The sequence below is a fragment of the Syngnathus typhle genome, linkage group LG18 (assembly GCF_033458585.1).
Source record: "Syngnathus typhle isolate RoL2023-S1 ecotype Sweden linkage group LG18, RoL_Styp_1.0, whole genome shotgun sequence".
Taxonomy (NCBI): domain Eukaryota; kingdom Metazoa; phylum Chordata; class Actinopteri; order Syngnathiformes; family Syngnathidae; genus Syngnathus; species Syngnathus typhle.
The window spans coordinates 8,037,806-8,058,571 of NC_083755.1; the positions used below are offsets into that span (position 1 = coordinate 8,037,806).

At 45.8% G+C, this 20,766-nt stretch overlaps 3 protein-coding genes across 10 annotated transcripts; 2 read left to right on the plus strand and 1 right to left on the minus strand.

The window, feature by feature from the left end:
- Positions 1–5: 5 nt before the first annotated feature.
- Positions 6–17,109, plus strand: LOC133142577 (breast cancer type 1 susceptibility protein homolog). 7 transcript variants are annotated; one of them, XM_061263866.1, is made up of 22 exons: positions 6–47; positions 508–613; positions 856–967; positions 1,044–1,097; positions 1,266–1,346; positions 1,506–1,594; positions 1,669–1,705; positions 1,780–1,871; positions 1,983–4,151; positions 4,356–4,429; positions 4,980–5,076; positions 5,154–5,211; positions 5,380–5,447; positions 5,523–5,674; positions 5,776–5,863; positions 6,526–6,603; positions 6,758–6,798; positions 7,064–7,147; positions 7,702–7,759; positions 8,161–8,255; positions 8,398–8,452; positions 8,903–17,109. In XM_061263866.1, the coding sequence occupies exons 3-22, from the start codon at positions 894–896 to the stop codon at positions 8,995–8,997; spliced, it is 3,639 nt and encodes a 1,212-aa protein (XP_061119850.1). In that variant the 5' UTR covers positions 6–47; positions 508–613; positions 856–893; the 3' UTR covers positions 8,998–17,109. The 7 variants fall into 7 exon arrangements, with proteins under 7 accessions (XP_061119850.1, XP_061119854.1, XP_061119857.1 ...); XM_061263870.1 differs by having other exon boundaries at positions 11,919–17,109; XM_061263873.1 differs by having other exon boundaries at positions 8,161–8,225; positions 8,627–17,109.
- On the minus strand, positions 11,063–17,054 carry rnd2 (Rho family GTPase 2). The gene is made up of 5 exons (XM_061263890.1): positions 16,919–17,054; positions 16,649–16,736; positions 14,470–14,579; positions 12,800–12,934; positions 11,063–11,639 (listed from the first exon to the last, which is right to left on the minus strand). The coding sequence occupies exons 1-5, from the start codon at positions 17,021–17,023 to the stop codon at positions 11,385–11,387; spliced, it is 693 nt and encodes a 230-aa protein (XP_061119874.1). The 5' UTR covers positions 17,024–17,054; the 3' UTR covers positions 11,063–11,384.
- A 214-nt stretch (positions 17,110–17,323) lies between the features above and the next one.
- On the plus strand, positions 17,324–20,707 carry LOC133142578 (synaptic vesicle membrane protein VAT-1 homolog). 2 transcript variants are annotated; one of them, XM_061263874.1, is made up of 8 exons: positions 17,324–17,470; positions 17,564–17,631; positions 18,010–18,346; positions 18,987–19,194; positions 19,300–19,470; positions 19,629–19,718; positions 19,833–20,068; positions 20,192–20,707. In XM_061263874.1, the coding sequence occupies exons 3-8, from the start codon at positions 18,059–18,061 to the stop codon at positions 20,291–20,293; spliced, it is 1,095 nt and encodes a 364-aa protein (XP_061119858.1). In that variant the 5' UTR covers positions 17,324–17,470; positions 17,564–17,631; positions 18,010–18,058; the 3' UTR covers positions 20,294–20,707. The 2 variants fall into 2 exon arrangements, with proteins under 2 accessions (XP_061119858.1, XP_061119859.1); XM_061263875.1 differs by lacking the exon at positions 17,324–17,470 and having other exon boundaries at positions 17,568–17,631; positions 18,020–18,346.
- The last annotated feature ends 59 nt before the right edge of the window (positions 20,708–20,766 follow it).

Here is a 20,766-nt window from a genome sequence, read left to right on the forward strand (position 1 = left end):
CACTATTGGTGGAATGATACAGATTCAGGAGGAAAAGCGAAATAAAGGTGGGTTCAAATTAAGTGCATATGGACTTTTTAGAATATTTTATTTGAAGTAGGACTGAAGTAAGGTTGTACGAAAGGAAGGGAGTATAAAGAGCTAACAACATAACATACACAAGTAGATGAAAACCGAGTGTTTGTTTTGTACTGCAATAAAGACATTATAATACATTAATTTTACAACATTCTGATGGGAAACCACGGCGTTCACCAATCAAAGCAAACGTCGGTTCTTTGTCAGGAAAAAAATGCGGTAATAGTGAGACGGCAATGACGACATTAGCAGCAATCGAGTAGTGTTCCAAACTAGTTTACATTTGACTTATAAGTAAACGGTTTAGTCTACTGACTACAAATAATTATATATTTCTGTACATTACCCACAATAATAATATTTTTATTATTTTATTTCTACTATTGCTTGCTTTAGCGATTAAATGCTGCACTTCTATCCTCCCGCCAGTAGACGGAAGGCGCGAGCCCAAATGGAAAGCCGCCGTTCAACAAATAACCGAAGAAGTTCGCGGGAAAACCCAAGTCCGTAGAAGCGGAAAAGTGGAAAAAAACAGGTAAAATGGTCACAAAATGTCTGTTAACTTTAAAAAGGCAACAAATTCTATAATTCCTTACTGTCTTTTACTGTCATGGTGGTGTAATTTGCAATGTTTTGTATCGTTAAAGTTGTCAAGCGATCGCCACACTCTTATTTAATCACCTGAGACGACTGACATGGGTCAAATGTGTTCTTGTTTATCGAAATGCTGCTTACATCTTGTAGAAATGTATTTAATGTTCGTTTTGTTACGCTTAGATTTAAAAGAAAAACAAAAAGAAAAGAAAATCGACTTCATGGCACCACCCAAAGACAGCGAAGTCAAAAGAGGCATAGCTGCTCTGTGGGAGACTCTGCAGTGCCCCATATGGTAATTTATATTCCATCAAACGGCATTTGGAATAAAAAATCAAAGAATTCTAAATGTTTCTATCCTTCATATATAGTTTGGATTTGTTGACCCAACCTGTTTCCACCAAGTGCGACCATCAGTTTTGCAAGTAAGAATAATTTCATATCATCTCCACGACAGGAAAATTGGTTTTGTAGTACTAACTGTTAATTAACTTAATAATATATCTTTTCATCCTTACATTATTCAATGCCCAAGTTCAAAATTCAATGAGCTCTTATAGATTAGAGCAACTGATTTCTCTTGACCGCTGTAGGTTTTGTATGCTGAAGCTATTGGAAAACACCAAGCAAAGCCGAGCCAACTGCCCAGTGTGTAAAGAAAAGATAACCAAAAGGTTGGCCGTACTCTCAATGACATTTTAGATCAACTAGTCTCCTTTGCACAAAACCCGTGCTAAAGTTAACTTGTGGCTCTGCGTTTAGTCCTGAATCTTTTTAATAGGGAAACATGGCTTCTAAAAGTGTCACAAAATGTTACTTTTTCTTTCACACAGAAGCTTGCAAGAGAGTCCGGGTTTTCAGAGACTCGTGACAGGACTGCAAGACATAATCCAGGCCTATGAACACGACACTGGCACAAACTGTAAGTGCTGTACTTATTTTAGGTGAGTCCATTCAAACGGAGAGCCCTGAATAACTTTCATTTTCTCCATTCAGACTTCACTGGACTGGCCCAGGAAGGAAGGCGATGGACGTGAGTGTGATTAAAAGTCTTGCAAGTGATTCGAATTGTCACTTGTCGCCTGACTACTGTTTGATTCCAAGCAGGGTCAATGATGACAAACTCGATGATGGAACTCCCAACAATGTGGAGGGTGTCGTAAAGCCTCTTCCGAGTTCTCATTCATCAAGTATAGCAGGTAAAAGGCTTGGTGGTAGGCAAACGTTGGGCATGGTCACGTACACTGATAGACCAAAGTGCTTGAAATGTCTGGATCTTCTCATTCAGGAAGTGCTCTTTTTGTCTTCAGCTCTCAATGGATTTGCAAGAGTGATGGGATTCGGGGATTCCACTCCTTTGATGACAGAAGATCAATTTCAATGCCACTCTGTTCTTACGTTACAATCAATTGACTCGATTTCGGCAACAACAGTTCAAACATCAGGACTCGCCACTGGTGAGAAAAAGCAAAAGGACCAAGTTGTTTTGGAAAATCAACCTCTCACGCAGTCCTTTGGAAAAGAACAGATAGAGGAGGAGCCTCAGATCTTTGAGAGGAGGAAGAGGAAAAGTAAGAAGAGGGTTGCAGAGTGGCTCCTGAAGGTTCCTGCCGAGAAGAGCCTTGAGTTGGAGGAACCAGCAGAGTTTGCCCACCTTTCTGATGATTCCGACAGTGCCGCATCTGATAAGAAGGAGCAGATTGCCAAAACGGTTGAGGAACAAGTCTTTGGGTTCACCTACAGACGAAAGCAAAGAGATAAACGTAGCTCCGCTAGCAAACTGCTATCGCACACAAAAAGGCTATCCAAGGAAAAAAACCTAACTAGCCTTGAAGAGAAACTTGTAGATCTGGAAGACCCTGCAACAATGGCTGTCTCAGAAGAACCAGGGAATTGTGAATCTCACAAGGATCTGGACAACCCTCCAGAAAATGCTGAGATGACAAGCTTTGGCACCTTCCAGCCTGAACGCACGCCAACGAGGCTGCGTAGCTCTTTGCAGCAGGTCGACTCCGATTTGCAGGCCAAAGCGGAGACGGACAATTACGCTCCGAAAAGAGACAAGCGTCGAGCCCCTCCGGAGAGAGGCAAGTCGAGCCGGGCTGTCAAACCTCTCGTCCTTGTCGGAGTTCACGAGGGAGACGACGTCACTAAGTGTTCTCCTTCGACGGAGGCGGTTCAGGTTCATATCGAGAACTACCCGAGCAGCGAGGACCAGGAAGCGGCAGTCACGACGGGCACCAGGAGATCCAAGAGACTTCGCAAGTCTTCCCAGAACGTCCGGCAGCCATCTCCCAAAAAAGCTGCAACTCGCCGGTGGGCGCAAACGCAAGGAGAGGACGTTAAAGACGGCGCTACGTCGGATCCTCGGGACGCAAACGCTTGCAAAAGTAACGGTTGCGTATATGCCAAAGATATCTGTGGCATTGAAACCGTGGAGATCTCCCATCTGGAGAGTCATGTTGAGGGTCCACCCACTGAAAACCAGGTGGGTTCAGATAGTGACCCCGCTGAGGTTCCAGGTTCTGCAAGTCTATTTGGGACGGCTCCGGAAGATCCAGCTCCACCTTTGATTCCGAGCGCCAAAATGGAAACGGAGGACTGCAACGACAGCGAGGTGGACACTGCCCAACTCCTAAGAACCTTCAAGGCCACCAAAAGGCCGTCGTTCCACCTCAGCCCATCGAGTGGGAAGAAGAGTCGGAGTGAGGATGAAGAACCCGCGCACAGCCCGGAGAAGCGCAAGCTTACGAGATCAAGAACCCAGCGTGCCAAACAGCAGACCACACCGAGATCAGACATCACTGGCGTGTCAATTTGTAGCAATTTAATCCCCCCAACCGCTTCGCCCACCAAGGAAATGGATGCCGAAGGTGTGGCCGCTCCTGTTCCTCTCGGGAGTAGCGTCAGCAGTGCCCTCAGTCAGCAAAAAGTGCCATCTCGTGAAACGGAAAGCCCTCTACCGTCCTTCATACCTCAAGTCGTGGATTCTGGACTCCATTTTCATAAGCGCCAGGAGTTTCCAGAGAGTTCGTTTGAATCCGCCCCAAAGGAGGACCCCGGGAACCTGGCTGAGGACCCCGCTGCCATCGGAAAAGGTTCAGCAAGGACATCCCAGCATCTCTTAAATGCCGACTGCTCCTTGACTCCGGACGGCCTCTTAGACCAGCCGGGTCCCTCGAGTCACAGAACCCAGACGAGCGTCCAGTCGTCCGTCCGGAGCAACCGCATCCGCAACACGCGGAGGCGGGCCCAAAGGCTGCAGCACTCATTGGAGTCACTGAGCAGCTGCGATGAGGAGGCGCCCAATTTGACGCAAATATTCCAAGAAGCCACCCGCCACCCTCAGGACGACGCTGTTCAGGACGCCACTCAAGCTAACCAGCATGAGATTGATGACGTCGCAGTGCGCTGCCAGAGTCCAGACTGCGTTACCGCCAGCCAAGCCTCCGTCGACTTGTTTGACTCTCCAAATGAGTGTAAGATGCAGTGTTTGTGTGGAGTCAGTGTTTCGATCAGTTCAATTTTAGAGAGAAGCTCACTAACCATTAGTTTAATAATTCCTTAATCTATTATTTTTTTTAAGAAATGAAAACAAATCTCTGATATACAAAAATGGGATATCAACATATAATTTTCCCCTATTTGTGAATGTTACTTTCATTTTTACGACCTCTTTGTAGCCGACCTGCCAGCAGACCATGCAAGCGTGCCTGCCGAGTTGTCGCAGTTCGGAAGCGAGGTTCTTGTCACACAGGTAAAAATATTTACATTTCCCATTTTAACGTATTAACATTGTCAGTCAACTTTCTCTATGTGCATTATCGTAATATCCAGCAGAGGGCAGCATACTCCTTGTCTTTAATGCAACTGTCATTTCCAGAATGACTGATGACTTTGCTTTGTTTGGGGGGGAAAAAATCCCTCTCAGCAAGTTTTAAATTGCATTTTATTTACATGGGCCGCAGAGGAGATGATGCTTGTTCTCCTCATCCATCATCCTGCATTTGCCCTTTTATCTGCGCACTGTCACGCCTCACTACATTTTTCCTTCATATCTCACTATATTGCTTAAAACACACTTTTACTTATCTATCCCTCCACTCTACTGACAAAGTAAAGCATGAGCAACAACAACAAAAAAAGCACCCGAGAAATTTTCTGACATGTCACACGCTTCCGCCCTCGCCAATTGACACTCAAAATTGCACACGAGTGAAGTAAAGGTTGCATTCTGAGCTTTTCTTTCTTCACCACTAACTCTCATTCAATGCATTTTAAAATCTCATTTTCCTCCCTTTGGTCAGCAAAAGGTAGAGATGAAGAACGAGCTGGTGAGGCTGGAGAAGTTGATGGCGCTGGTGACCGAGGTGCTCCAGGAGAAGGAGGCCAGTTCGCCTGCGCGTAAGCTGATCACACCGCTTCCAGACTTCAGTGGTAGACTTGTATCATATTTTATTTATTTTTGTGGTATTCATTAGGCTCAGACGTGCAGAAATCGGGTCCACGTGACCCGGACGCAAGCGGTGATCCAGACAGGTTAGTCAGGCGGGCCCTTTCGGAATATGAAGCATTGCAGCGTGTCCAGCTAAAATATTTTTAATATTGCATTCACACCATGCATGTCATGCTTTGTTGAGCAGCAGACTCCAAGTGTCCCGCGAGTCGGTTGTTATTCTCTACAATAACGTCATTATTCTTTTGCAGGAGAGACCTCGCAGAAGGTGCAGAGGAGCCCATAAGAGAACAGCTGCTTCAGTCCGCCGTCCAGATGTGTAAGGATGTTGCTCCATCTTACATCCCGGTGCTCATTATTATGACTCACTGAGTTTTTCCATTTTCCTGCTTAGCGCCGCCACCTTCGCCACGCTCAGGACCAGCTGGGGAAAGCGTGGCTGATTCAAATCCATCCTCCAGCAACAAGGAGAACAAGACTCCCGAGAGAAACGGCAACAGAGCTAAAATGGTGCTGGTGCCGTCTGGATTGGGGCCCGCCGAGCAGGTGCGTGTCCATCGGTTGAGACGGCAATTATCCAGCTTAATGGCCAAAGTGGTTGCCGAGGGACGGGCAGCGTACGCCTGTCATGCCTGTCTGTTCTGCAGGTGGCGATGCGGAGGTTTGCCAGGAAGGTGGGGGCTCGTGTGGTTTCCCAGGTGACCGCGGAAGTGACGCACGTCGTCATGTGCACAGGTAGGCCTGGACAATGCAACCATTTTTTCAAACGTCTTAAACCCTTGGTGGCACATTTTAGCTTCAGTTTGGAATTTCACCAATGAACTTTTTAGGAGTAGTCTGGAATTTAGTATATGGTACCCGCAAACCGCGCTTGCTATTTGCCTGGTCCTTTGGATTGATTTAATAACTTGCTTTTCCAGAGTATGGGGGGGCGGAAGAACATTTTCATTCTGCAACAGCACTTTGCTGTTTTGCACGGCTCCTTAACGCGAGTCTCTCCGAGATAAGCCCCCGACCTCATTCTCTTGCTCGTTGTTAATTACCCTTCCTGATAGATTATTTTTAATTCTCCATTTCCAAAGCGGCACTTTTCAACAAGGCCTTTTAACAGGCGGTCGTTTCCTTGGCAACCAAGTAACGGGGAGCGCTTGCCCTTCCGATCCGTGCTGGTTTTCAGCTTTGGGAGGAAGGGAAGGCCTGCCAAAGATATAAATATTCTTCATTGATGAGTAATAACAATGCCGGATCTGCTCTCGATGTTCACTGTCACGCTTGACGAATCTTTTCCCTTTGAGCGCCATAGCAAATCCAAAAGCATAACAATCAAGGATACAACAAGTGTTATGTAATAAGATGTTGTAAAAATCCATTTGTCTCCCTTCCTTTTTGTCCACCAGATGATCAACTAGTATGCGAGCGTACTCTCAAGTACTTCCTTGGCATTGCAGGCAGGAAGTGGGTGGTGAGCTTCCAGTGTAAGTAATGGCTTTATTTGATTTTATTTTTTTATGCCTCTCCTGCTGTTTGCTGTGATTCATATGGCGACGTCACGCGCGCCCCTGTGACAAATTTAACCTGACAATAGCGAGGCACGCCAAAATAAGTGAACTTCTCATTTGCTCCTCGCAGGGATCGCCGAATGCCTCAAGGAAAAGAAACTCTTGGACGAGGTACGCTTGGCCCCCATTTCCGTGTCGAGTCAAGGCCGCCCGACGAGCCTTTCCGCGCCGTTTCCCGCGATACTCCTCATGCATTATTTGTCAGCCATTTTCTTTCGCATTCCCGGCATCCGGTGCAATAACCCGGCTGCGCTCATTGTAAAATCAAATAAGTGTTTTTCCAACTTGTACCCGTCGGCCCGTCAGAGAATAGCGGCGTGCTTGGAATGTTTTCACCTGCACAATCTCATTGTTGTTCCCCCTTCACCCCACGCAGAGTTTATTTGAAGTCCGAGGCGACGTGGTGAACGGCGGCGATCACCTCGGCCCTAACAGAGCTCGCACCACCGGTGACGACAATGTGAGCGCACAACTTTTGTGGTAACAAAACTCACAGTTGAACCAGGTAACCGTTTTGGGTTCTGCGTCAGTGCCTTTCATACGGACTCATCCAGCCAACTAGCAGAGTTCCCGTCAAGCATTTGTTGGAGTGGACGTGCTCTGCAGATCACCTGGCACTCCCAATATGTCCCCAAGAACATTAGTGTTGTCTTAATTAAAAATCTCCACCAGTGAGACTTTTCATCACACAAAGCACCTCTGGCTGGTGATCATTATAAATGCAGCTAAGCGGGAGAAGAAGAAAAAAGTGATTTTCCTCCACGCACTTTTCCGCACCATACACATGCCTCCGACGTCACGCCATATGACTTATGCGGCCGCCACGGCTCAAGGAAGCCATTTTGCATTTGACTATTTCCAGCCAAGCGAGCTGACCCTGAACGAAACAAAGTGCTCGCCATCGTTGTTGAGCAGTCGTTTTTCATTTTGCAAGCCAAAGGCAGCCATGTTGGCGCCGAGTTTGTTGTCAAGCAAGGTTTAAGACACAGGCTTTTTTTTTTTTTGTCTCCACAGCTTCTCATGAAGGGCTATGAAATCTGCCTTCAAGGACCTTTTACGAACATGACCACAGGTAAACACAGTATGCAAAAACTCATCTCAAGATCCCAAAAGGTTTGAGTAGCTCTGCCTCAAACAACAAAACATTAGCCCCATGCTGCTTTTGCAGTGCTCTTTGCAAAATCCTAATTGACTCACGCTGACCTAAAACTTTAATATGATTTTGTCCATGCTGTTTGTTTTTTTAAACTGTAAAATGAGCAATTTCACCTGCTTTTTAGCTTGTAAAAACAAAAATGCTAATACACGCCACTGCTACGCTGAAATGCCAAAGGAGAAAATAACGGCGCCTCGTTGGCACACAGCACATCACGGCGGCCCATCTCGTAGCCTCGGACACAATTACGGCGCAGCTTTAGTTGCCTGCAATTTGCATTTCAATGTTTTAATGTTTTGTGTTTGTTCATCTCCCAGCGCAAATGGAGTGGATGGTGCAGCTGTGTGGCGCCACGGTGGTCAAAGACCTCCACAGTAAACGGGTGAGAACTGCCCTCGCCACGGCCAACGCTGTAATTATGAGTTCTAATCACGAGCCCCTTCAGCTTGCGTCGCAGTCGAGCCTTTAGCGTGCCGATGTTGAAGAATCGAAAGCGAAACATGGCATCGAAGCTACGTCGATGATTTGTTTCAACTCTCGTTTTGCTCCCACAGAAGTCCAACCAGCTGCTCATCGTTCAGCCTGGATCAGAGCCATGTTCGTACAGCGGTAAGTTTCATACCGAACCCGCAAAATATTTTCTGAGTGGATCTAGTTATCCTCCTCCTGCATTGATATTCGACCGTTGAACTTTACAGCCGCCGCAATTGTGTTTGTTTTCCGTCGTTGCGACCCCAAAAAAACTCTCCACAAGTCTCACACTCAATCAGTGTTCCCGTTTAGTGTGAAACTCTCACCGAGTCTGACAGACGAGGTGGCAGACGTTCTTTCAAGACGGGTTCACCGGGCAGAGCGGGTGCGAAAGAACTCGGGCAGCGAGGAAATGGCCCAGAGCAAATGTCAGACTGAGAGGGGCGGGGAGGCAGGGACCAACAAATAATCCAGTCCAGTATATACACAAAAAAAAAAAAGAAACTGGCTATTATTTACAAAGTAGATGGTGGCAACGCTAACTGTCTGATTGTGTTCTGTTGACGGCAAACTGTTATTCACTGACAGGTCTCGCAAAACAGGCCACAGTTGTGACTCGCGCTTGGTTGCTGGACACGGTGGCCACCTACACTTTCCAAGGTTACGACAACTACCGAATGTGAGCCGAGGATGCGTTTTACCACATTTTTAGATTTAAATGCTGTGTAAAAAAAAAAAAAATTAAATGTTCAGAAAGCAAAAGAGGAGAGCTATGTAAAGTGAAACTAGAATAATAAATAGTTCATCAAAAATCAAATGGTCTGGGTTTTTTCCAGTTAGGAACGAGGGCTGGGGGAAAAAGCTTTTGCATCATGACCGCTTCATACGTAGCAGCCAGGTACGCGTGTTTGTTGGGTCGCGGTATAGCAACGGCGCAATTAGCCTTGTTTTGAACAACAACTGGCTGCGAAGAACACGCTAAAACAAAACAGCACGTCTCATTTGAGGCCTTTTTAAATGCCAGATGCGCTGGTGCCACGATGCTGCTTTCCTCCAGTCGGCTGTTTTTTGTTTGCTTTTTTTTTTACACCCCCTCTTTCGGTAGCATCACTTTCAATGGCGTGTAGAGTTCAAGCACTGAATGGGAATAGTTGTTCTCCTTTATTTGGACTGAAGGAATGTCAGGCCCGTCTCGTTTGAGCGAGTCCAATCACTCGGGTTATTTACAGCGCTCGGAATTTAGCGGTCACAAGGTTGTCTCTCTTTAAGTGAGTTACGTCTCTTTGTATACAAACACGAGCCGAGCGCCATATTCCTCACTACTACGCTAAGGCGAAACATTTTTCATCAACAGCGGCGGCAGAAGAGTGGACATTCTTGTTTGGCGCATTGTAAGAAGCGAAGGCGTGTTTGTTGACAGTTACGCGGCTCCTCGGCACTTTAGCACGAACGAATGAGATAACGGCGGAACATTCCGACTTCTAATCGTAATGGGAGATTCCAAACAGGAAATACTGTTAAGTCATAATGATTGTTCACTGCATATTTTGAGTGTGTCGGCTCAAAATTTTAAATTAGCAGTACTTCTTTTTGTTTTTTTCCCGCGCTTTACTAGCCACCCCGAGTCAATGCGTTTGACCCCTGCATATTTTTCCGCCACATATCTTTTTAATCCGTTCAATTGTACACGTTGTTTAAAAGGCTCTTGCATTTTGGAGGATTCTCTTCCCTTCCCCCTCACTAAGTGACAGCGTAACCGTTCATCGTATCCTCACCCTGTTTTTTTTAACAGGTTAGTCACGTTGTTTGAAAAAGTTTTCTGGTTGAAGCCTTTCATTCATTTACAAACATTTCCACAGGCAACATTACTTGCTTCATTTAATCTGTTTGTTGTCATTCGTTGTTAGAATAAAAGCTTCTTTTGATAGTCAGGTGCGAGGGAGATTTCATCACCTGGACAAAATAAATCATACGCCCTTGAAGGCTGCAGCCTTGCCAGTTCCAATGTGTAAACGCTTAACTGTTGCCATGCCAACGTTCAACGCAACAGACTGCAACTTGAATAGGAAAGTGCTAGACTCCCGTAATAGAAAAGCTTTCTGAGGGTTTTCCATTGGGATTCTCAATGGCCTTGCCGGTCATATATCCAAAGCAGCCGTCGTCGTTGACCGGTGACTGTTTATTAAATACGTCCCCCCCCCCCCCCCCTTTCAAGCCCAAGGTGAAAAAAGACCGCAATGTGTGACAAATATTTCTTCGGGAGCTTTGCCGCCAGCGTTTAACTCTTTCTTGCTTTACTCCATTTGTAAGTGAGGCAGAAGAAACAATGATGTAGCTTACGCCAGCGAGCGAGCGGCCATCCCCAGGACCGTCGTTCTCGCTCTGGGCATCGGCTGTGACCTCGTCGCGGAGGTGCTGCAAAATGTCACTTTGCTATCGTTCAAAGAAGCAGCGCCAGCCGCTCGGGGGGGCCGTCAGCATTTCGCCATCGGTGCACAGTCACACTTAAAGGTCATATAACCAGGCTCATGAATAACGGCTGCCGCTATTGTAGTCATTTATGAAGATGCTGCAAACTGGGGAATGAATAATGCTTTCTAAATTTTGTAGATTTTTTTTTGTTTTTTTACAATCGGAATCTCTTTGGTGTGACTTAAGTGCAGGCAGGATAATTGAAGAATTTGAATCTTGTGCGCCTCAAAACTTTCAGCCCCAATCAAACCAATCAAAATGCCTTCCGACAATCACCAGCCTTTAGTTCTTTATTTTTTTTTATTATTATTATTTCATTGTCACATAAAGAAAATGACATCCTGGATCCACGTTCCTCGCCAGTGTTATAACAATATGAATTTAACGACATGAATACGTGATGTTAAGAATCAAAGCACTTGTGGTTTTAGGAAATTAGTGGTAGACTTGTGGTCGATGGTTTGTTTACCAGTGTTGTGCTTGGCTATGGTTCGGGAGCTCCACCAAAACAAAAGCGTATGGCCTACCTCACATTGTCCTTTTTGTTTCGAAAGCAGTGCAAAGGCTTGGGACAGAATAAATTAAGTTAGCTGGCGGCTCACATGAGCACGCAGCTCTTGGCGCGCTCCTTCCTGATGGCGGGCGGGCGCTCGTGAATATCAGTCCGAGACGGCTGCTGCGAGACCCGCTTGAGCCCGCGCCGTGAACCGGCGCGCTTGAGCGCGGGCCGGGGCGCGCGCGTTACCGACGCCATGGTGGTAACGTGGAAAACGTCGCGGACGGTGTTCTCCGAATACTTGGAGGTGCACTCGGCGTAGGCTGCGGCGCCGATCTGTCTCGCCAGATGAGTGCCCTACAAGGACAAAAAGGGTCTTGTTTTAATGTATGCCTCAAATAAATCACCCTGATAAAAGAGCGGGTCTGAACTAAAAGAATGAAAAAGCAAAACAGTGAAGCGCCGGTCAGGGTAATAATTCTTCGCTTTCAGCGGCTCCTTTCATATTAAAACGTTGCTCTTGAAGCTTGGAGCTTTCCTCCTCAGCATTTGAATCAGGACTAACTGTGCTTGTGATTATTCATCACACCTTGACTAGAATTTCTCCTCTTTCTGAGTCCCCGGTTACCATTTTAGGATCAACGCTTTGAATGTGGAGAACTCATCGGAAGGACGGTCAGTTCACGTTATCTGCTATCCGCCAAGCAAAGTCGTCGTTGTGCTGAGATTGTTCTCCTAAGAGAAGTAAGTGAAGTCCGACCTGTCCTCAGTCATGGTCAGCCAGTCCGGAGATAACGCGTTTTGTATTCGTCATCCTACGTCAAGGGGAAAAGTCCCCCAAGTGTGTTTAGTCATAACGATGATTTGAAAATTGGAGGTTAAATACGATTCCGTTTCCAACGTGGATTGTCTGACCACAGCTGCGGCGTGCTTTTGTCTTTGCGGGCAGGATTAAAAGCTTGCTCTCACAATACCTTTTCAAGCACATTTCGCCCCCTTTTGCTGAGATATGCCCAGGCTGCTTTTTTTTTTAGACGGCGGGCAGCACTAAGCCCTTCGTCCAAATTCCGAATGAAAAAAAACGCAGTTAAAAGAAGTCTGTGTTCATCCAAATCCCGACTGAAGTCGCTTGATGTCGGATGTGAAAAGCTTAATGCCGCAATTCCGGCCAGGACAATGCCAGTCGTTACCTTTTGCTTTGATAGAGAATTGAAAAATAATAACTTGTTGGCTTCCCAGAATGAAGAAATCACATTTACATGAAAATAGGCTATTAAAATTCATGCGCGCTAATGCTCCTTCCTCCAAGACACAAACAAAACAATTGTGTTTGTCTTCCTGCTTTGTGAAGCTCTGTGAGTTTTTGTATTTGTTCAAGCGAATCCGCTGTATAACTTGGTTTTCCAGCGGCTTCGCGTCTCCGCTCATCAGCTGTGTTTGTTTACTGGCGGAATACTTTGAAACAGCATTGAGGTGGCAATAAAAAAACAAAATGGAGGCTAGGAATTTCTCCTCACCTGTTCGTGGGTGACTGGAATGAGTCTGTGCTTGGAAAGCTCCCTCATGATGTTGACGTCCGTCCTTAGGTCCAATTTACAGCCCACCAGCACCACTTTGGCTTTGGGACAGAACTCCTGCGTCTCTCCTTGCCACTGTAGAAACACAGATGAACCAAAATGATATTCAGGAATTTAGCACAGAGCATAGCTGGTCAAATCTGTCTCTGTTGGATGTCTCATTGTTTCCTCCCGTCCGGGTACTGGCAAATCCACTTGTACCCAGTCCTCCTTGTTCACAAGGAGATCTTTTCTCCCGAATTGTCTGGACGAGTCGTCGGCTTCGCCCAACGCCGAGCAACCGGTGAATGGCAGCAATTTAGATGAGTCACAAAGGATCCTCGCCAATAAAGCGGCGTATTGTCTCGTGCTAACAATGCAAATCAGTGAAGGTTTTGTGAGGTAGAGTGTGGGCTGCCGTCAGAGCTGTGAGTGGGCATAATCGGACGTTCAACATAAATGCTGTCCTTGGTTCACTCGAAGCACAATCCCGGATTTTGAAGCAATCCTTTAGAGATGGGCTCAATTCTCTTTTGCCGTATGTTGATTTGAAACGACCAGAACGGCGACGCTAATGTTCGTTAGCCCGGCCTATGATAATCCGGGGCTCGTTGTCATCATGTTGATGTTGCGTGCAAGCAATGCACTTCACGACTGAACAAACATGCACCTCCAGGCGCTTTCAAAGCTCGCGGGTGGTTCCAGTACTTGGCAGTGCTTCTGGCAATGTTTAATGAGTTCATGCTATATGACACGTAGTGTATGGAAGATTTTGCTATTTTTAGCCTTGCCCGCAGCTTGACGTTGCTTTCACTAAGATAGTGAATGTTTTAAATGCCGGTTTTGTCTGCTTTTAACGCTATACAATTGAACGTCTGTCGTATGGAATTATCTCTATCAAGGAAATTGGCTTGTGTACTGAAACGTTATATTTATGCGCCGACCAACACTTGAAGGCATTCAAGTTATATTTGTGATAGCTGAGGTGAATCATATTTACGTCAGCTGAGTCATTTCCCCCCCACCCCCAAAAAAAAGATTTTGGAGACAACAAAGGACACGGAGTTGAAAAATAGGTACGATTAAAACCCGAGAGGTATTTTTCAAAGTCTGGGAAGGAAGAGCGAGAGAGGTAAAGGATAATTGAAGGGCAACGTGGTGGCTCACTCTGTCAAGCGCAGTTATTAATAAAAAAAATGTGAAATGCGGCATCGGAACATATTATCATCTTTGCACTAATTAGTCATGCATGTTTAATTGCTTGGCTTTTTTTTAATTGGGGGGGGTCTAATTTGAATTGAAAAGCACTGCCCGATGTGTCACTCCGGCATCCGTAGAATGCATTGTGTAACTGTGTGAACTCATCGCGGGAGGGCGGAGTTCAAGTTAGCCGATTGAAGAATTTGTCCACCCTACATTGTAATCCCTGTGATGATGTCACATGATGAGTGATGAGGCGTGTCGGACAAGTCATACAACAGTGCTAAGATATACCGACACAAAAATGTTATCAAAAAAATAAATAAATCGCAGTCGCACTATTAAGGAAAAATAAAAATCACAGCAAGATTAACGTTTAAAATTGTTCGCTGGGGAAAAAAAAAAAGAAATCTCACAAAATGTGCACTGACCTTTTTCACCACACTGTCCAGCGTCTCCGGACGACTGATGTCGAAGCAAATGAGGACGGCATCCGAATCGGGATAAGCTAATGGTCGCACGTTGTCGTAGTAGGCGGAACCTGTCAGTTTAAGAAAAAAAAAAAAAATCAATGAATAAAAAGATATGTTTGTAGGACTGAACGATGGGGGCGGTGGTCCCTATCATGAATGGCTTGTTGACAATGCAATTTTATTCTCCCTGGGGGCCCCGCGGTGAATTAGGCGCATTGTGACAACATTCCAACGCCACTTGCATCCTAGTTTGCAACATGTTGTCCTTTTGTGGCCAAAATACAGCGCATCAGCACTTTGACGGAGGAATCCGATAACATTCCAAAATGCCGTGCTCTGCTGCCCCAGGAGGTCTCAAGGTCTTCCTGATGTCCACTCTTCCACGTTCCTGGCTAATGCATATTGATTCTTTTGAGTCCTTGTGATCGTAGTAATGGCAGCGGCAGTAGCCGCGGTGTGATGATGCCCCTGGAGGCCACACGCACTAAGAACCAATCTGTCTCCATCTAAAATGAAGGCCCCTAAAGAGCCTCCAGTCTGGTCGCTGTCGAGCAGCTGGTGTTTTGCTGTCAGCGGACATTAGGCCCGCGCAGGAAGTGTACTTATGAATAAATGAGCTACTTTGTTCTTACATGCCTCCCTCCCTCCCTCCCTCCCTCCACCGGTGTTACACAATTAAAGCGCACTTGTGTAAAACTCGCAACGGAGCCCTCGAGAGGATTGAAACGGGGGGCAGATAAGGTACTCAAACTTTCAGAGAAGTCTTCTGACCGTCGCGGCGGGCATAAATTGTCGAACAATACATGTTTGCAATTTCCGCTAATGTGATCGAGGACCGACTGTTTCTCCCTCATTCATTTGCTCTCGGGGGCACGTAAAGCAACGTGGAATATCAAGTTGGAAAGAGCCACAATATCTCGGCCGAAAGCACCTTTTAATGAGCCCTCCTGAGCACCTCTTCCAGGCCGCCGCCAAAAAAGAAACAACAACCGCGGGGCATATTTATCTAGTCTGCATTTACAGCAAATCCTGTTTGCAATTTTCAACGCTCTTATCAACTTCTCACACTGTCGGCCGTTCAAAGTGAAAAATCCACGTTTCTTTCGTCGGTGGCGCTGAAGGCTGTAAAAGAACTGATAACAGACAATCGGGCTGCCTGTTCAATCTTTTCGTCTTTGGTGATGCTCTGCATAATTCACAAGCCTTCTCTCATCCACGCACCTTTAATCCTCCCTGATGACATCTTCTATCACAGCGCAGTAATTCTCATTAATATTAAAATCATGTTTCTTTTTGAGTACCCTTCCTTCCACAATTCCCGCTGTGTTTTGTGATCCGTTTTCCGCCGACTCAAACTGCGCGTTGATATGATTATTATTCCGTAGCGCTCAAACAAACATAAGCCTAGTGCGGCTAATTGCTTAGCATGCGAGCGAGCGTCAACAATCTGAGACGCCCTGCAGAGATGACGATGTTCTGCCTCTCACTTAAAATGTCACATTTCTTGATTTGTTTTCGCCCCCGTCGTGTTTGTTCGCTCTCATATGTTTTCTTAACACTTGGAAGTATTTATTCAGGAGTAAAAGGCGCAGTCAGATTTGGCTAGGCATGCGAGATTTTGTAATTGTGACTCTTGAGTGAACCTTCATGAGTCCATAATGTACATCAGAGGAGTGAGTCTGAGAGAGGGAAAGTGTTTGTTAAAAGCCTGTCAGTCTGGTCTGGCAGGATGCAACAAAAATGGAATGTATGCTGCGTACTCTTATTGTGCGCAAACCTGTTATTGTTTTCTGTTATTGTTTTTTTGTTTGTTGTTTTTTTCCAGCAGTCTGTTCCATCAGTCCAAGTCACATTTTTCCTCACTGGCAAACGTCAACACCATTTTCATTCAGTCACGCACTGCTCACACTCTCACATCCACACACACTCGCATGCACGTCAAACTCTCTCGCCATCCCCTCTCACACATTTTACTCACACCTTAAAAAAAAAAAACTACCAAACAAGACCTGACTGCATCTATAAATATGACATTGGCCAACTAATGAGGTGCATTTTGATGGGCAGAATTGTTCATTTATGATTTGAAATATTTGCATTTGATATAAAACAACAAAGAAGCAACCATCTTTCTTACCTGACGTGTCCCACATGTTGAGCTCGATGCGCTGCTTGTCGATCTCAAAGCTGGCGGTGTAGTTCTCAAACACTGTCGGGACGTAATTCTGCAATAAGAGCCGATGTTTTTAGAATGCACAAAACGTAGTTAAACTCCAACGCGATTGTGTTAATGACCGAAAATAATGCAATTTTCCTGGTGCGTCACGCGTAAAAGCGCACGGACTTGACTCTTAACTTATCATGAGCGGATAAAATAACAACGTATTAAATGTTCCCGCACGTTTACCTCTGGATAGGAGTCTTTGGCAAAAACGTGCAGCAAAGCCGTTTTTCCACACTGCGTGTCCCCGACCACCACGATCTTACACCGGAGCGGTCCTTTGCCCTCCATCGCGCGTCCTGTGCGGGGGTTACTGCGTGCCTCTGGGCATTTAGGCTTTCCAACTTCCACCCAACGCCAAAAAAACCTAACAACAAGCAGCGTTGACCTGCACCTATGGATGTTACGACTTTACGAAACAAACTCGTTCAGCAACACAAAGGGTGTGAACGAAGAGGTAGACGAGGAGGGTGTGATGAGCTGCATCCTCTGAAGCGCCTCTTGCGGCGCTCAAGTCAAGCGAGAGTCGCTGGCTACTCGATCTCCGGTTATCAAACCACAACAATTCTTCAAAATAAAACACGTGAGTACATGTATCCCTACTATTATGTAGTGACGCAAAAATCTGTTTTACTTTGAAGGCCAAGTCACAATTTCCGTTTTTCTTTTGTTGTGTGCCACACGTCTTTGTTTCATTACAGTACTTTTCACGCTTGTATTCTTTCATTTAAATACGAGGTAAGATAAAATATAAATTATTTGCAAATGTCATAGTACAATGTACTAAGAAAGGAATATAAACTAATTTGACAATGTATATCCCATTGACAGCTTCCAGATGGAATTCTGGGGCGCTTTGGCGCCGCCTTGTGGCAAAACGGACTAAGTTCACATACCTCGTAAGTACTTTTCAACTTCACTGAACTGCGGGGAGGGTTTTCAAAGGAAAACTGTATCATATTTTTTCTTAGGCACCAGAAAGTTGGTTACGTTCCACCATGGAATTATTGGAAGTTTTCAAAAAATCCTTGATTATGAAATTAATAATTGGGAAATATTTGTAAAGTCGCTATTGATTGAAAACAAATAATTGTGTTTGTCTTTGACTTTGTGTCAGGCTTTCAAGAAAACTTTTATTCTGAAAACCCTAAGTAGTGCTAATCCTGTATCTTCTGTAAAGACTTTGACCAATTGACGCGAGTGCGCGTTGACGTGATCATTGCCAACTTGTTACGCTTCGACTGATAACCAGTTTGATTGCATGTTTCTCCACTGAGATACACGCAGGCCTGACCAGTCAATCCAGATCCATCCCCAAAAGTCGTCATGTCTGCTGAAGAGGCTTCGCAGCCGTCTCCCGGGGAGCAATGCCGGGCCCTGGTGCTCACCGGCTACGGGGGCTACGACAAAGTCAAACTGCAGGTGAAGCCGCTGGGACAACCCAAGCTGCAGCCCGACGAGGTTCTGGTGCGGGTCAAGGCATGCGGGCTCAACTTTGCTGAGCTGATGGGCAGGCAGGGGCTGTACGATGCGCTGCCTCCCCCACCGGTCATCCTTGGAATGGAGGGCGCCGGGATCATCGAAGCGGTCGGAGAAGAGGTGAAGGAGCGAAAGGTGAGGACAGAGATAATCCTTTCTCCGCGATAAATGACAGTGTTGGCTGACAGTGCATCAGTGAGCGCATCACACTACCTTACTTGATGCTTTTGTTTTCAATTAAATCACGCAAGTGACGACTCAAACAATAGTCAGGCCTTAAAACTGAAACCTAGAAGGTGCTTGAGGGTGTGAGTATTTTTGTTTGTAATGACATCATTTCACAAAGGCGACGTCTTGAGAGATTTGGGCTCAACTGTCCTTCAAGGCGGTAAGAAATTTCGAAATTCGACCTGGTATTCAATTTATTTCTCATTGCAGAACTTTCTATCAATTGCCTTCATCAAATCCTCACCGAACCCATCTCGCAGGAACTAAGGTCACGTAATAATTAAAAGTGCCGTGTGATCAAAGTCGATCTATGACGGGTGTGTTATCTCACTCGGGTAATAAAATAGATACAAATACTATTCACTCGGTGGCATATATAGCAGTGGCTGAATTCCAAGGATTAGACGTAGCCCGTCTTTCTTTGCACCTCTCGTTGTTTGCTTCCTCGTTGTTCCCCCTCGGGCCACAACACCTGCACAAGGACTGTCTTGAAGCTAAAATGGAGTGTGTTTCAAGCATGTCATATTGTGTTGATGGAACGCGTTAGGTTGGCGAGCGTGTGATCGTGATGAGACGCAACGGCATGTGGCAGCAGTTTGTGGTGGTGGACATCAAACACGTCTACCCCATGCCAAAGTCCATGAGCTTCGAGGAGGGCGCTGCGCTGCCCATCAGCTACCTGACGGCGTACTTGATGCTCTTCCGCATGACCAACATCACGCCGGGAAAGAGCGTACTGGTCCACATGGCGGCAGGTACTTTGAATCTCCCTGAATGTCCACCAGGCCTTGAATTGATGCTGCCACTACCTGATAGCGGTGGTTAATCATTTGCCGGTGCCATTTTTTGCACACATGCAGGTGGCGTGGGCACCGCCGCCACCCAGCTGTGTCAGACGGTGCCTGACGTGACCGTTTTCGGCACGGCGTCCTCATCTAAGCACGACATCATCACCCAGAATGGCGTGACCCACGCCATCGACTATCGGACCAGAGACTATGTGGAGGAAATTCGCAAAATTAGCCCCAAAGGTCAGATGCTGAAACTCCCTTACTGTGCACAGTGTAGTATGCAGTGTACTATGTAATATTTATTTTTTTATTGAAAGCCAATGTACTGCATTCATCACACGATCTTGTCTTTTTTTCTCATTTATTGCTGTTTTGGTACAACTGCATTGTCTTTGCAGGAGTGGACATTGTTTTGGATCCACTGGGTGGTGCTGACACACAAAAGGGCTTCAGCCTGTTAAAACCTTTTGGCTCACTCGTTATATTTGGTAAGCAAAAGAGTAATACTCGGTATAGGCGGGTACTGATACAGCGGGTATTCAGAGGCTGCAGATAAAAACCCAACTGGCATCGAGTAACACTCGGGTGTGTTTGCACACCAGGTGCCGCCAACTGCGTGACGGGCCAGAAGAAGAGCCTGATGGCCCTGGTGAAGGTGTGGTACAACCAGCTGTCATTCAACGCACTGAAGCTGATGCAGACCAACAAGGCAGTGTGCGGCTTCCACCTGAGCTACCTGGACGACGAGAACATCAGCGCGTGCATGACCTCCCTGCTGCAGCTCTACGCCGAGGGCAAGTTCAAACCTATCATCGACTCCCGCTTCCACTTCGAGGAGGTGCGTTGAAAAACTACTGTGGTGAAACGGGGTCAAACCTCGCCTCTAATCTAGTCCGACCATCAGGCGTTCCGCTGCTGAATGATTCATTTTCCACTTGGATGTTCTGATCTTTCTTCTCAGGTCACAGATGCAATGCGGCGCATGCACGAGCGTCAAAATATCGGCAAGGTCATCCTTCTTCCTGAGCCCAAAACACAGAATGACACAACGACATCGAAATGATGTCATTGAAGGGTTAATACAATTTCCCCACAATGCTTTCTTTCCCCATAGGTCATAATCAGACATGTTTTATGGTAAACTGTGGTCGAGTATTAATTATTGAGGACTCATTCGGACATTCCTCAAGTATCGCTTGAATACCGTTATGCTTACTATACTTCCTAGTTTATTATTATTCCGTTATTTACTTCAACTGAGACTTGTCTCCCCCCAAGTATAACTCACATTCATCTTTCAGTTTCATAATCCTGCTGTATGTGTACTTTGGCGCGTTTTAAGTTTGATCTTTGATACGTTTAAACAGTCCCAATATTTTCCAATGTAATTTAAATTACATCTGGTACAGTTGAGAATAAATGACAATTTTATGTAACAAATGTTAGCATTCATACTATAAATGTATTTAGTCAGAAATGTCCTATTCTCTTGTTTTTTTTTATTTGTTTAACTTTTGAAAGGGTGTGACGGAAGTG

Coding starts and splice junctions, on each gene's coding strand:
- LOC133142577 (XM_061263866.1), top strand. CDS start 894: ATGGCACCACCCAAAGACAGCGAAGTCAAAAGAGGCATAGCTGCTCTG. Junction 6,604..6,757: donor GTGGGTGGTGAGCTTCCAGT/GTAAGTAATGGC, acceptor TGCTCCTCGCAG/GGATCGCCGAATGCCTCAAG. Junction 7,148..7,701: donor GCACCACCGGTGACGACAAT/GTGAGCGCACAA, acceptor TTGTCTCCACAG/CTTCTCATGAAGGGCTATGA.
- rnd2 (XM_061263890.1), bottom strand. CDS start 17,023: ATGGAGGGCAAAGGACCGCTCCGGTGTAAGATCGTGGTGGTCGGGGAC. Junction 16,737..16,918: donor CCAAAGACTCCTATCCAGAG/GTAAACGTGCGG, acceptor CTCTTATTGCAG/AATTACGTCCCGACAGTGTT. Junction 14,580..16,648: donor CAACATGTGGGACACGTCAG/GTAAGAAAGATG, acceptor TTAAACTGACAG/GTTCCGCCTACTACGACAAC.
- LOC133142578 (XM_061263874.1), top strand. CDS start 18,059: ATGTCTGCTGAAGAGGCTTCGCAGCCGTCTCCCGGGGAGCAATGCCGG. Junction 18,347..18,986: donor AAGAGGTGAAGGAGCGAAAG/GTGAGGACAGAG, acceptor GGAACGCGTTAG/GTTGGCGAGCGTGTGATCGT. Junction 20,069..20,191: donor CCCGCTTCCACTTCGAGGAG/GTGCGTTGAAAA, acceptor CTTTCTTCTCAG/GTCACAGATGCAATGCGGCG.